We start from the raw sequence: 13495 nt of genomic DNA on the forward strand, positions 1-13495 counted from the left end.
TCAAATGCCTTTCAAATGTTTTGTGTTATGGGTCAAATGAGTTGAGCAGATTGAATGACAGGTAACACACATGCAGAATGCCAACTGTCCACTTGCCCCCGTTAAAGTTATACCATCTTTCACCCTGATAGAATAACATGTACACTGTGCTTTAACGCTCTGTCTGCCTCTTTCTGTTTTGTCCTGTAACCAGTTTAGAATGTCAGTGTGTGATGCAGTGTGGGTGTCATGCAGTGTGAGTGTCATGCAGTGTGGGTGTCATGCAGTGTGGCGTGTACATTTTTTTCCAAATCTTTAGCAGTGTAATGTAATGTCTGCTTTGACTGAACGGTCTGTTAAAATATATCTATAATGATTATTTATTTCTTGTTTTATCTTTTTACATGCTTTCTTTATACTGTGCTTTATTGGCGCCTACATCTTCTGATAAAATTCATCCAATCAAAATGCACTATGAAACTCATGTGTCCATCCATGAACTGGTCTGTGTTCATGCCAACCGACTTTGTACAATGGCTGCCAATCAACCCCCCACAAAAAAAACACATCTACATGTAGAACCTGGTTGGTTTGTAGTTCTTTGCATCTTCTTCCTGCCGAGGCCATGGTGCACGTGCTTCTCTGACCTTTGACCTTTGTGCATGCGATTCATCGTGCTGCTGAGCTGAGACCTACCTCACACACGTACAGTATGTTAGCCAGGGACACGCATGTGCACACATGTACAGCCACACACATACATACATACATATGCAGCATATGCGTACGCTTACGTACTCACGGGCATGGATGCTTGACATCCATGACGCAGTGCGTCTGGGACATGCTGTAACATCACAGCATATATTCTGACTCAGAGACAGATGCACTGATAGAGCGCAGAGTAAAATGCACAGACAGGCATTCTGAACACAGATCCACTGCCAACATGAGCATGCTATCAAAGGGAGCTGCATGAGGACGTCTCCCATTCAGAGGTTCCAGTGCTGTGTGACACTGCCTCTCGTGGTAGGAAGGTGAATAACAGTGCATGTCTTCAAGGACTGTGCAGGAGATATTGTGGTGAAATCTGGAATTCGACCATGTTCTTCAAGAAATAATGATTTGATATTGTGATGTAGGAGCCCTACGTCTTCTGTAAATGATTACTACCTCTCCAGGGTGGTTAAAAAAAATAAATAAATAAAAAAAAAAAATATATATATATATATATATATATATATATATATATATATATATATATATATATATATAATAAAACATTTAATGTGCTAGAGCATGACCAGAAATATAATTAGACATGGATGTTTTTCGTTCTGCTCCTTTGAGAAGTAAATCCTGTAAAGAGCAGGACGGCACCATAATATACTTCACTGTGCTGTTCTTAGGCTTTTGTTTCAATCTGAAAGGTTGTTAGTAAAAGCAAACCCCCCCCCCCCCCCCCCATCCTCCTGCGTCCGGCCGCCATGCATGCCCCGGTCTGTGCACGAGGGGCACCCCCGCCCCCCCCCCCCCCAGCTCTGTGGCCTGCTTGACCCAATAGATCAGTGCATTTGGTTGTCTTAAAAAGCAGTTCATTTAAACAATTGGGTGATTATTGTTAAATTTTCTGATTTAAAACAGTTTTAGACACCCTTTTTATTGACTTTATGTTCTTGAAGTTATTTTTTAATTTGGACTCTTTCTTGCACCCTAACTCCCCCTTCTCCCCCCTACTGTCTGTGCCCTTGCTATGTTTTGGGTTGTTGTTCCTTAAAGATGGCGGCGTGAGCCTCCTTGCTATTGTAGGCTCCGCCCTTTTCCTTTTTCTGCTCCTCTTCTTCCTGTCTCCGTCTCCATGTTTCTCCTCCTTGCTTTCTCTTCCATATTCCCTGTTTTTCAGAACAACTTCATCAACCTGAGTTTTCTCAGGCTCTTCAGGGCAGCTCGTCTGATCAAGCTGCTACGCCAAGGCGAGACCATTCGCATCCTGCTCTGGACCTTCGTGCAGTCATTCAAGGTACCCGCACACCGGGTCCTAACCCTAACCCACACACCGGGTCCTAACCCTAACCCGCACACCGGGTCCTAACCCTAACCCACACACCGGGCCCTAACCCTAACCCGCACACCTGGTCCTAATCCTAACCCGCACACTGAGTCCTAACCCTAACCCACACACCGGGTCCTAACCCTAACCCACACACCGGGCCCTAACCCTAACCCGCACACCTGGTCCTAATCCTAACCCGCACACTGAGTCCTAACCCTAACCCACACACCGGGTCCTAACCCTAACCCGCACACCGGGTTCTAACCCTAACCCACACACCGGGCCCTAACCCTAACCCGCACACCTGGTCCTAATCCTAACCCGCACACCGGGTCCTAACCCTAACCCACACACCGGGTCCTAACCCTAACCCGCACACCGGGTCCTAACCCTAACCCACACACCGGGCCCTAACCCTAACCCGCACACCGGGTCCTAACCCTAACCCGCACACTGGGTCCTAACCCTAACCCACACACCGGGCCCTAACCCTAACCCGCACACCGGGTCCTAACCCTAACCCGCACACCGGGCCCTAACCCTAACCCGCACACTGGGTCCTAACCCTAACCCACACACCAGGCCCTAACCCTAACCCGCACACCGGGCCCTAACCCTAACCCGCACACCGGGTCCTAACCCTAACCCGCACACCGGGCCCTAACCCTAACCCGCACACCGGGCCCTAACCCTAACCCGCACACTGGGTCCTAACCCTAACCCGCACACCGGGCCCTAACCCTAACCCGCACACCGGGCCCTAACCCTAACCCGCACACCGGGTCCTAACCCTAACCCGCACACCAGGCCCTAACCCTAACCCACACACCGGGTCCTAACCCTAACCCGCACACCGGGTCCTAACCCTAACCCACACACCAGGCCCTAACCCTAACCCACACACCGGGCCCTAACCCTAACCCACACACCGGGCCCTAACCCTAACCCGCACACCGGGTCCTAACCCTAACCCGCACACCGGGCCCTAACCCTAACCCACACACCGGGTCCTAACCCTAACCCGCACACTGGGTCCTAACCCTAAACCGCACACCAGACCCTAACCCTAACCCGCACACCGGGCCCTAACCCTAGCCCGCACACTGGGTCCTAACCCTAAACCGCACACCAGGCCCTAACCTGCACGCCGGGCCCTAACCCTAACCCGCACACTGGGTCTTAACCCTAAACCGGACACCAGGCCCTAACCCTAACCCACACACCGGGCCCTAACCCTAAACCGCACACCGGGTCCTAACCCTAGCCCGCACACTGGGTCCTAACCCTAAACCGCACACCAGGCCCTAACCTGCACGCCGGGCCCTAACCCTAACCCACACACCGGGCCCTAACCCTAACCCACACACCGGGCCCTAACCCTAACCCGCACACCGGGTCCTAACCCTAACCCGCACACCGGGCCCTAACCCTAACCCACACACCGGGTCCTAACCCTAACCCGCACACCGGGTCCTAACCCTAACCCGCACACCGGGCCCTAACCCTAACCCACACACCGGGTCCTAACCCTAACCCGCACACTGGGTCCTAACCCTAAACCGCACACCAGACCCTAACCCTAACCCGCACACCGGGCCCTAACCCTAGCCCGCACACTGGGTCCTAACCCTAAACCGCACACCAGGCCCTAACCTGCACGCCGGGCCCTAACCCTAACCCGCACGCCGGGCCCTAACCCTAACCCGCACACCGGGCCCTAACCCTAACCCGCACACCGGGCCCTAACCCTAACCCGCACACCGGGCCCTAACCCTAACCCGCACACCGGGCCCTAACCCTAACCCGCACACCGGGTCCTAATCCTAACCCGCACACCGAGTCCTAACCCTAACCCACACACCGGGTCCTAACCCTAACCCGCACACCGGGTTCTAACCCTAACCCACACACCGGGCCCTAACCCTAACCCGCACACCTGGTCCTAATCCTAACCCGCACACCGGGTCCTAACCCTAACCCGCACACCGGGTCCTAACCCTAACCCGCACACCGGGCCCTAACCCTAACCCGCACACCGGGTCCTAACCCTAACCCGCACACCGGGTCCTAACCATAACCCGCACACCGGGCCCTAACCCTAACCCGCACACCGGGTCCTAACCCTAACCCGCACACCGGGCCCTAACCCTAACCCGCACACCGGGCCCTAACCCTAACCCGCACACCGGGCCCTAACCCTAACCCGCACACCGGGCCCTAACCCTAACCCGCACACCGGGCCCTAACCCTAACCCGCACACCGGGTCCTAACCCTAACCCGCACACCGGGCCCTAACCCTAACCCACACACCGGGTCCTAACCCTAACCCGCACACCGGGTCCTAACCCTAACCCACACACCGGGCCCTAACCCTAACCCGCACACCGGGCCCTAACCCTAACCCGCACACCGGGCCCTAACCCTAACCCGCACACCGGGTCCTAACCCTAACCCGCACACCGGGCCCTAACCCTAACCCACACACCGGGTCCTAACCCTAACCCGCACACTGGGTCCTAACCCTAAACCGCACACCAGACCCTAACCCTAACCCGCACACCGGGCCCTAACCCTAGCCCGCACACTGGGTCCTAACCCTAAACCGCACACCAGGCCCTAACCTGCACGCCGGGCCCTAACCCTAACCCGCACACTGGGTCTTAACCCTAAACCGGACACCAGGCCCTAACCCTAACCCACACACCGGGCCCTAACCCTAAACCGCACACCGGGTCCTAACCCTAGCCCGCACACTGGGTCCTAACCCTAAACCGCACACCAGGCCCTAACCTGCACGCCGGGCCCTAACCCTAACCTACACACTCGGCCCTAACCCTAACCTACACACTCGGCCCTAACCCTAACCCACACACCGGGTCCTAACCCTAACCCGCACACTGGGTGCTAACCCTAACCCGCACACCGGGTCCTAACCCTAACCCGCACACCGGGCCCTAACCATTAACCCACACACCGGGCCCTAACCCTAACCTACACACTCGGCTCTAACCCGCACACCGGGCCCTAACCCTAACCCACACACCGGGCCCTAACCCTAACCTACACACTCGGCCCTAACCCTAACCTACATACTCGGCCCTAACCCTAACCCACACATCGGGTCCTAACCCTAACCCGCACACTGGGTCCTAACCCTAAACCGCACACCGGGCCCTAACCCTAACCCGCACACTGGGTCTTAACCCTAAACCGGACACCAGGCCCTAACCCTAACCCACACCCCGGGCCCTAACCCTAACCTGCACACCGGGTCCTAACCCTAAACCGCACACCAGGACCTAACCCTAACCCGCACACCAGGCCCTAACCATAACCCACACACCGGGCCCTAACCCTAACCCACACACCGGGTCCTAACCCTAACCCGCACACTGGGTCCTAACCCTAAACCGCACACCAGGCCCTAACCCGCACACCGGGCCCTAACCCTAACCCGCACACCGGGCCCTAACCCTAACCCACACACCGGGCCCTAACCCTAACCCGCACACCGGGCCCTAACCCTAAACCGCACACCGGGTCCTAACCCTAGCCCGCACACTGGGTCCTAACCCTAAACCGCACACCAGGCCCTAACCTGCACGCCGGGCCCTAACCCTAACCTACACACTCGGCCCTAACCCTAACCTACACACTCGGCCCTAACCCTAACCCACACACCGGGTCCTAACCCTAACCCGCACACTGGGTCCTAACCCTAAACCGCACACCGGGCCCTAACCCTAACCCGCACACCGGGTCCTAACCCTAAACCGCACACCAGGCCCTAACCCTAACCCGCACACCGGGCCCTAACCCTAACCCACACACCGGGTCCTATCCCTAACCCGCACACTGGGTCCTAACCCTAAACCGCACACCAGGCCCTAACCTGCACACCGGGCCCTAACCCTAACCCACACACTGGGCCCTAACCCTAACCCACACACCGGGTCCTAACCCTAACCCGCACACTGAGTCCTAACCCTAACCCTAACCCTCACACCGGGTCCTAACCCTAACCCGCACACTGGGTCCTAACCCTAAACCGCACACCAGGCCCTAACCCTAACCCGCACACCGGGCCCTAACCCACACACCGGGCCCTAACCCTAACCCACACACCGGGCCCTAACCCTAACCTACACACTCGGCTCTAACCCGCACACCGGGTCCTAACCCTAACCCGCACACTTGGTCCTAACCCTAAACCGCACACCAGGCCCTAACCCGCACACCGGGCCCTAACCCTAACCCACACACTGGGCCCTAACCCTAACCCACACACCGGGTCCTAACCCTAACCCGCACACTGGGTCCTAACCCTAACCCTAACCCTCACACCGGGTCCTAACCTTAACCCGCACACTGGGTCCTAACCCTAAACCGCACACCAGGCCCTAACCCTAACCCGCACACCGGGCCCTAACCCACACACCGGGCCCTAACCCTAACCCACACACCGGGCCCTAACCCTAACCTACACACTCGGCTCTAACCCGCACACCGGGTCCTAACCCTAAACCGCACACCAGGCCCTAACCCTAACCCGCACACCGGGCCCTAACCCACACACCGGGCCCTAACCCTAACCCACACACCGGGCCCTAACCCTAACCTACACACTCGGCTCTAACCCGCACACCGGGTCCTAACCCTAACCCGCACACTGGGTCCTAACCCTAAACCGCACACCAGGCCCTAACCCTAACCCGCACACTGGGTCCTAACCCTAAACCGCACACCAGGCCCTAACCCTAACCCACACACCGGGTCCTAACCCTAACCCGCACACTGGGTCCTAACCCTAACCCGCACACCGGGTCCTAACCCTAAACCGCACACCAGGCCCTAACCCTAACCCGCACACCGGGCCCTAACCCTAACCCACACACCGGGCCCTAACCCTAACCCACACACCGGGCCCTAACCCTAACCTACACACTCGGCTCTAACCCGCACACCGGGTCCTAACCCTAACCCGCACACTGGGTTACGGCTCAGATCATCTGCCCTGATATTCAGACACACCGACTAGGTGAAGCACAGACACCATGTAGCACTGACACTCTGACACACCGACTAGGTGAAGCACAGACACACTGTAGTACTGACACTCTGACACACCGACTAGGTGAAGCATAGACACACTGTAGTACTGACACTCTGACACACTGACTAGGTGAAGCACAGACACACTGTAGCACTGACACTCTGACACACCGACTAGGTGAAGCACAGACACACTGTAGCACTGACACTCTGACACACTGACTAGGTGAAGCACAGACACACTGTAGCACTGACACTCTGACACACCGACTAGTTGAAGCACAGACACACTGTAGCACTGACACTCTGACTAGCACTGACTAGGTGTCTAGCACAGAAAGTTTTACTTGTGTCTCTTTGACCTATGGCAGCAGGAGCTGAGCTGTGACACTGTTCCCCCTGTCCTGTGCCCCTCTGCCCACAGGCCCTGCCATATGTGTGCCTCCTCATCGCCATGCTGTTCTTCATCTACGCCATCATCGGCATGCAGGTGAGCAGCAGGGATGCCGTCCTGCTCGGTCTGTGCCAAGTCTGCCGTCACCGTTCTCGCTCCGACTCGGAATCCTGCTGATGCCTTACCCATACGAGCCTGACACTGATCAAAGCAGAGAGCCATTACCTGTACGAAGTGATGCTTAATAATGTGGCTCTTGTTATCACCAGCTTTTCGGAAACATAGAGATCAATGAGGATGGAGAGAGTGCCATCAACCAGCACAACAACTTCAGGACCTTCTTCCAAGCCCTCATGTTACTCTTCAGGTCTGTGCGTGCATGTCTATGTGTGCTTGTGCTGACAGCTGGTGCTTGGTGGTGATGGAGGACAAGTCTACAACTCCGGAAAAGCTTTAAAACCATAGCTTGTTTTTTTTTTCATCAAGAAGTCCCTGTTATGATTCTTCTTCCAGCCTGGCAGCTCAGTGGGGGCTCTCATGGTTTCACCTCCAGGGCTCGAGCCTCCCTTCCTTGTGGGGTTAGATCAGTGTTTCTCAACCCGGCCCTCAGGGAGCCCCAGACAGTCCATGTTTTTGCTACTGGAAGCTGAGAGGGAGCAAAAACATGGACCGTCCGGGGGTCCGAGAGGACCGGCTTGAGAAACAATGAGTTTGATAAAATGTCTCTGAAATGTGACTGTGTGTAACAGTTATAGTTAGGGTGTTATGCACTGTATGATGGACTAGCATCCCATGCCTGGTATCCTCTGCCTTGTCTACTGTGCTTCCTGGGGTAGACTCCAGACTTACTGAAGCTCTGTAGTTGATTCACCATGGATGGGACTTCCTGCTGAGTTTTAGTTGGGGTGGCTTTAAGAATTAAAGTATTAACTGTATCGAAGGGAAGCATGTGCGAAACCATGTGTGTATGTAAAAGACGACACAGGCAGAAAGAAATCAACAGTTTAATCAACAGTGATAAAGTTCAGGTGCTATAACAGGCCACGCCTGCTTGGTTCATGCCTGTAGGAGCCACATCTGCTTGGTTCGTGCCTGTAGGGGCCACGCCTGCTTGGATCATGCCTGTAGGGGCCACGCCTGCTTGGTTCATGCCTATAGGGGGCCACACCTGCTTGGTTCATGCCTGTAGGGGCCACACCTGCTTGGATCATGCCTATAGGGGGCCACGTCTGCTTGGTTCATGCCTGTTGGGGTCACGTCTTGAGTCATGTTGCAGAAGATGCTTGGAACCCATGCTCAGATGCAGGTGTATTGCAGGAGCGCCACAGGGGAGGCGTGGCACGACATTATGCTCTCCTGCCTTGGGGGGAAAATGTGTGACCCACGCTCTGGCAACAAGGATCCGGAGTGTGGCAGCGAGTTTGCCTACCTCTACTTCGTCTCCTTCATCTTCCTCTGCTCCTTCCTGGTGAGGGCTCTCCTTCATCTTCTTCTCCTTTTTCTCTCCCATTCTTTGTCACTCTTCTTCTAGACCTTATTGTGTATCACATACCTCTTACTTTCCATCTTCTTCTCCTAAGTCCAGCCACTTTAATGTCATTTCACACATCTGAAACAAAACTGCCTTTATGCGGAGCAGCACAACCAGCACAAGGAACAGTTGAGAATAGCTGAGAAATGTCCTTCCTGCTGGACCATCGTTCATAACTCCTCTGTCGTGTTTGGGGAGGTCACACTTTCAGCATTTTCTTGTGACCAGTGTAGCTTGAGAGGGAGAATGTAACATTATCCCTGGATCCTGTGTGTGCGTGCAGATGCTGAACCTCTTTGTGGCTGTCATCATGGACAACTTTGAGTATCTGACCCGGGATTCGTCCATCCTGGGCCCTCATCACCTGGATGAGTACGTCCGCATTTGGGCCGAGTACGATCCAGCTGCGTGGTGAGTACTGATCCATCTCTTGCTCCCAAACACATTAATACACACACACACACACACACACACACACACACACACACACATAGTCTGTGAAACAGACAAAGAGACACAGATGCAAAAAAGCTTACTTTCTTATCTTCCTACTTCATTCATTATCTAAATATTTCTCTTCCCCTTCTATTCTTCCACACATTCTTCTTCTCTTTCTCTTAACCTCCACATAATTCCACTCTACTGTCTCATGCAGATTCACACAGCCACAGAGCACTGACGTGATACATACTGACGTGATACATACTGACGTGATACATACTGTCTGAACTGTAAAATGTGTTTTAATGGCTATCTGTGTCGAAAGGACATCTCCAGTGGACCTGGAGTAATTAGCAGTGAGCAGTGAAATAAACTCCTTAACAAAAGGTGCAGAGTTTATAGTGCAGAAGAGGGGACGTGGATGTGAGACCCGCAGACCCCAGTCTGTCTGTCCCCCTGCTCCTTGTGAGTTGTAAGGACCAACCCTGCCCCATCCCCTGCTGGAATCTGCATACTGTAAAAACTTACTGTGCCCCCTCCACCAACCCCCGACACGATAAGTTTCCTGGTATCTGCATTCCAGTGCCTGTTACCCTAGTGCTGTCGTGGAGTCTGCACTGCAGGGGGCGATAGTGAGAAACAGTAGAGCGATGTGAGATCAAAATGCTACAAGAAAGACTTCTGGGAAGAACAGTAAACTGGAATCACAGCAATAAGTATGGTAACAGAGTAAAACAATGAGTATGGTAACAGTAAAACAATAAGTATGGCAACAGAGTAAAACAATGAGTATGGTAACAACTATAACAATGAGTATGGTAACAGAGTAGTGCAATGAGTATGGTAACAGAGTAAAACAGAGTAAAACAAGTGTGGAGAGGGATTAACAGAAAGACTTGTGGACCCTGTAGTATAAGTCCTGTGTACTTAAGAAGTACTATTTAAATAAATAATTAAACAAGATTCCCGCTCCGAGGAACATCTCCTGAATTTATATATATATAGATAGATAGAAAAGTGGACTTGTGGCCTACAGGCTGATTGGCTGCCTCGCTCTGTCAGTCACAGAGTAAGGAGCCAGTAGTGGCTTAGATCAGCTAGAGTCACAGCCCCTGACTCCGAGGGTGGCCCACGGGCCTCTCGCTCTCTCTCTCTGTCCTTCTTCCGATGTCTAAATGTCTGTGCTGTCTGTTGTCTGCTCTAACTCCCTCTATTCTTCTTTCAGCGGGCGCATTCATTATAAGGATATGTACAGTTTATTACGAGTTATCGACCCCCCCCTGGGCTTAGGCAAGAAATGCCCCCATAGGGTGGCCTGCAAGGTTTGAACTCCACTAAAACCCTAACGCACTGCTAGCATCGAGACTGGAATGAATGTCGCTTCTTTCTCTTTTGTTTTCTGCCATTCCTACTGCATTCTGATTCCAAACGAGAATGTGCAGGACAATGCAAACAAGCCACGCATGAAGTGAAACCCCCGAGAACCAAAAAAAAAAAAAACAACCACCGCAATAACGCAGGGGATTAAAACAAAAAAAAAACTACAACTCACCATCTTGTGTTTTTTCTTTTTGCTTGCTCTTTAGCCATGGCTAGGCACCGTGGGTTTGGTAGCGTGCATTGTTCTGGGGGGATAGGAACTGCATTGACACACTGACTGCCATTTTGCACTTCAGCAGTGGGGCTTCTTGCCTGTTGGAAGCTCCCCCGCTGTTCTATGCAACTCGCCCCACTTGCATAGAATCGAGTTCGGCGCCGAACCCAAACCCGCCCTTTTCCCCCAGACCTTTTACTCAGCCAAAAGGTCAGACAGGCTCTTTGACGGCGTCCCTGAGCGGCTGAGAGAATAACCTTGTTTTTTTTGTGTGTGTGTCCCCTCCCCCCTCCTCCTGTGCCCCGCACACTTCCTGTTCCTCCGTGTTCTGTGTTATTCCTCCCCCCCCCCCCCCACCCCAACCCCCACCCCGGTGTCTCTGGCCCTACAGTGGCCGGATCACTTACACTGATATGTATGAGATGCTCAGGCAAATGTCTCCGCCGTTAGGCCTGGGGAAGAAATGCCCAGCACGGGTTGCCTACAAGGTAGAGGGAGCCGGCCGAGACCGGGGCTGTTGTCTGTACTGTTGGTGTTTCTTACTTTGCCTTTCGTTCTTGTTTTTTCTGGTTGTGGAAGTGGGAGGGGGGCGGTTTTCCGGGGTCTGTAGGCCCAGCTAGCGACAAGTCTATCCGCAGGAGGGGGAGAACAGAGGGACCCTCTCTGCCCTTTTGCACCGCCAGTCCACAGCCGTTAGGCGCCGCATGTTCCCACGGCAGCACGCTTGCGTAGGCCTTGGCGCTCCCTGGCCGGCAGGACCGCGTAGGATCAGGGCTAGACAGAGGCCGGCCAGGGAACTAGTGACAGCACTCAGCTAATCGTCATCGGCACATGAACCATTCCCAGGGCGACCTCTGTATTCTGAGATCCAGAGAACATCCCTGAAAGATCAAGGGCATAGAAATGCATTGAAATGCCAGCGTTAATGTGTGCCGAAGCGCTAGTTTGTCGTGGCACCGGGACAGAGGTTCAGAGAGCAGGTCGCTCCCCGAAAGGGCGACGGGCTGGCAGAGTGCGGAGGGCCCGGGCGTCCCTCCGCCGGCGGCGGCGCGTGTGCAGCAGGACAGCTGAGGGCCCACGTGCGTCTTCTGCTCTCCGGGTCTTTCCTTCCTGCGAATGGCTTCGTAGCAACAGTCTCACACACATACAGACACACACAGCCAGGTTTCTGTCTCTCTCTGAAACATGAGCATCTTCCTCAGCCTTTCTTTGCTGGGTAAAAAGACAGAAAAGACTCACCATTTCAGTGTCAACAAAAATGTGAAATAGCTTAGAAGGGTAAACCCAGGTCCAACAAGAAATCAGCCAACTAACTCTTCCATCCGTCTTTTGTTTCTCCTGTCAATGCAGTTCGGCTCTGTTTCCTCCTATATGTACATGCTGTTCACAGCCCCACCCTTTGTTCCTCCTTCCTCTGCATGCCCCGCCTCCTCATCCTAGCTTGGCCGTCTCCCACAAACCCTCACCCCTCCTCCCGGGATGGTGACGCACTGCGCCCACCCCTCTGCCACACTTTCTCTCTCTCCTGGCCTACCTTATCCTGCTCCCCCGTCCCACCCAACTTTCCCACACATTAGCTCCTAAGGGAAAAGGAGCCAAAAAATCAATTGCCTTCTCGTGATTTGCTGATGTGAAACTGATGTCCCTTATTCTCATTGGTCTGTAAACATTTCGGTCCACCGCAGGGTCATTTTTATGCCAGCAGTTTTATTTTTGGAGAGTTTCAGAGCTTATACCCATGGGAGATGGGGTCTTGCCCACTCAGTCAAGTTGGTCAGGGACTAAGGGCTGTATCAGATGGGCTTAACAATTTGGCCCTCCTGGGAGAGGGAGCAGGCTTCCCGTTTCACCGTGAACCCAGTGCGCTCTATGGTGACTGTGATGACTTGTGTAAATGACTAAGAACACGCTCCCTCGTCCCAGGTCAGAGGTACTGCTTCCAGATTAGTGCAGCACCCTGAGTTCTCTTGGTGACCTGCAGAAGAAGGCTTGTGCTAGTCAAAGGGACGGTCACAGGGCCATGGATCACACTAGGGCTGCTTGCCGTACGCTGACTCACTGCCGGCGTAACAATACGGCTAGCCCTGCCCAATCTGCTGCTCCACACGGAGAAGAAACTCTCCTTCCCAACGGGCCCTGGGTCATCCATCATTGCTACAGTGCCAGTTCTAATTGGATGACAGTCTCCAGTGTGCCCCCTTGACCTCCCCTCACCCTCCTGCCCTCCCCCCTTCCTTTTCTCATGCCTCCTCTTTTGGCTTTTGTCCTCCTCTTACCTGCCATCGCTGTCTTCTCTGGTCCTGCCAGCCTCCCTCCTGAAGTGTCTCCTGACGTGATTCGCCTACGTGGCCTCACCCGTCCCATCAGTCTCTGATCCTTTTCCCCGGATCACATTCACCCCCCAGGGTGCCGTTGGGGTGAATTGGATGGTCCAAAATCAAAGACTCCAA

General features: G+C 53.9%; 1 protein-coding gene and 1 long non-coding RNA gene across 21 annotated transcripts in view; one reads left to right on the forward strand and one right to left on the reverse strand.

Annotated features, from left to right (window-relative positions):
• The window catches only part of cacna1aa (calcium channel, voltage-dependent, P/Q type, alpha 1A subunit, a), an 86651-nt gene that overhangs the window by 53100 nt on the left and 20056 nt on the right, over positions 1-13495 (forward strand). For 18 of the 20 annotated variants that reach the window (XR_007384732.1, XR_007384729.1, XR_007384734.1 and 15 more), the window contains exons 33-38: positions 1883-1999; positions 7510-7575; positions 7749-7846; positions 8797-8947; positions 9294-9421; positions 10677-10773. Coding sequence is in view for 12 of the 20 variants with exons in the window: in XM_048991495.1 (XP_048847452.1) it covers positions 1883-1999; positions 7510-7575; positions 7749-7846; positions 8797-8947; positions 9294-9421; positions 10677-10773 (657 nt within the window). In the remaining 8 variants the exon portion in view is untranslated. Of the gene's footprint in view, positions 1-1882; positions 2000-7509; positions 7576-7748; positions 7847-8796; positions 8948-9293; positions 9422-10676; positions 10774-11436; positions 11534-13495 lie in introns of all 20 variants that reach the window. The other 2 variants (XM_048991496.1, XM_048991498.1) reach the window with 1 other exon arrangement.
• Positions 9987-11933, reverse strand: LOC125718030 (uncharacterized). Its single transcript, XR_007384737.1, has 3 exons — positions 11453-11933; positions 11004-11076; positions 9987-10068 (listed from the first exon to the last, which is right to left on the reverse strand). It is a non-coding gene; the product is annotated as an uncharacterized LOC125718030 (long non-coding RNA).

Source organism: Brienomyrus brachyistius, chromosome 22, assembly GCF_023856365.1.
Source record: "Brienomyrus brachyistius isolate T26 chromosome 22, BBRACH_0.4, whole genome shotgun sequence".
NCBI lineage: Eukaryota > Metazoa > Chordata > Actinopteri > Osteoglossiformes > Mormyridae > Brienomyrus > Brienomyrus brachyistius.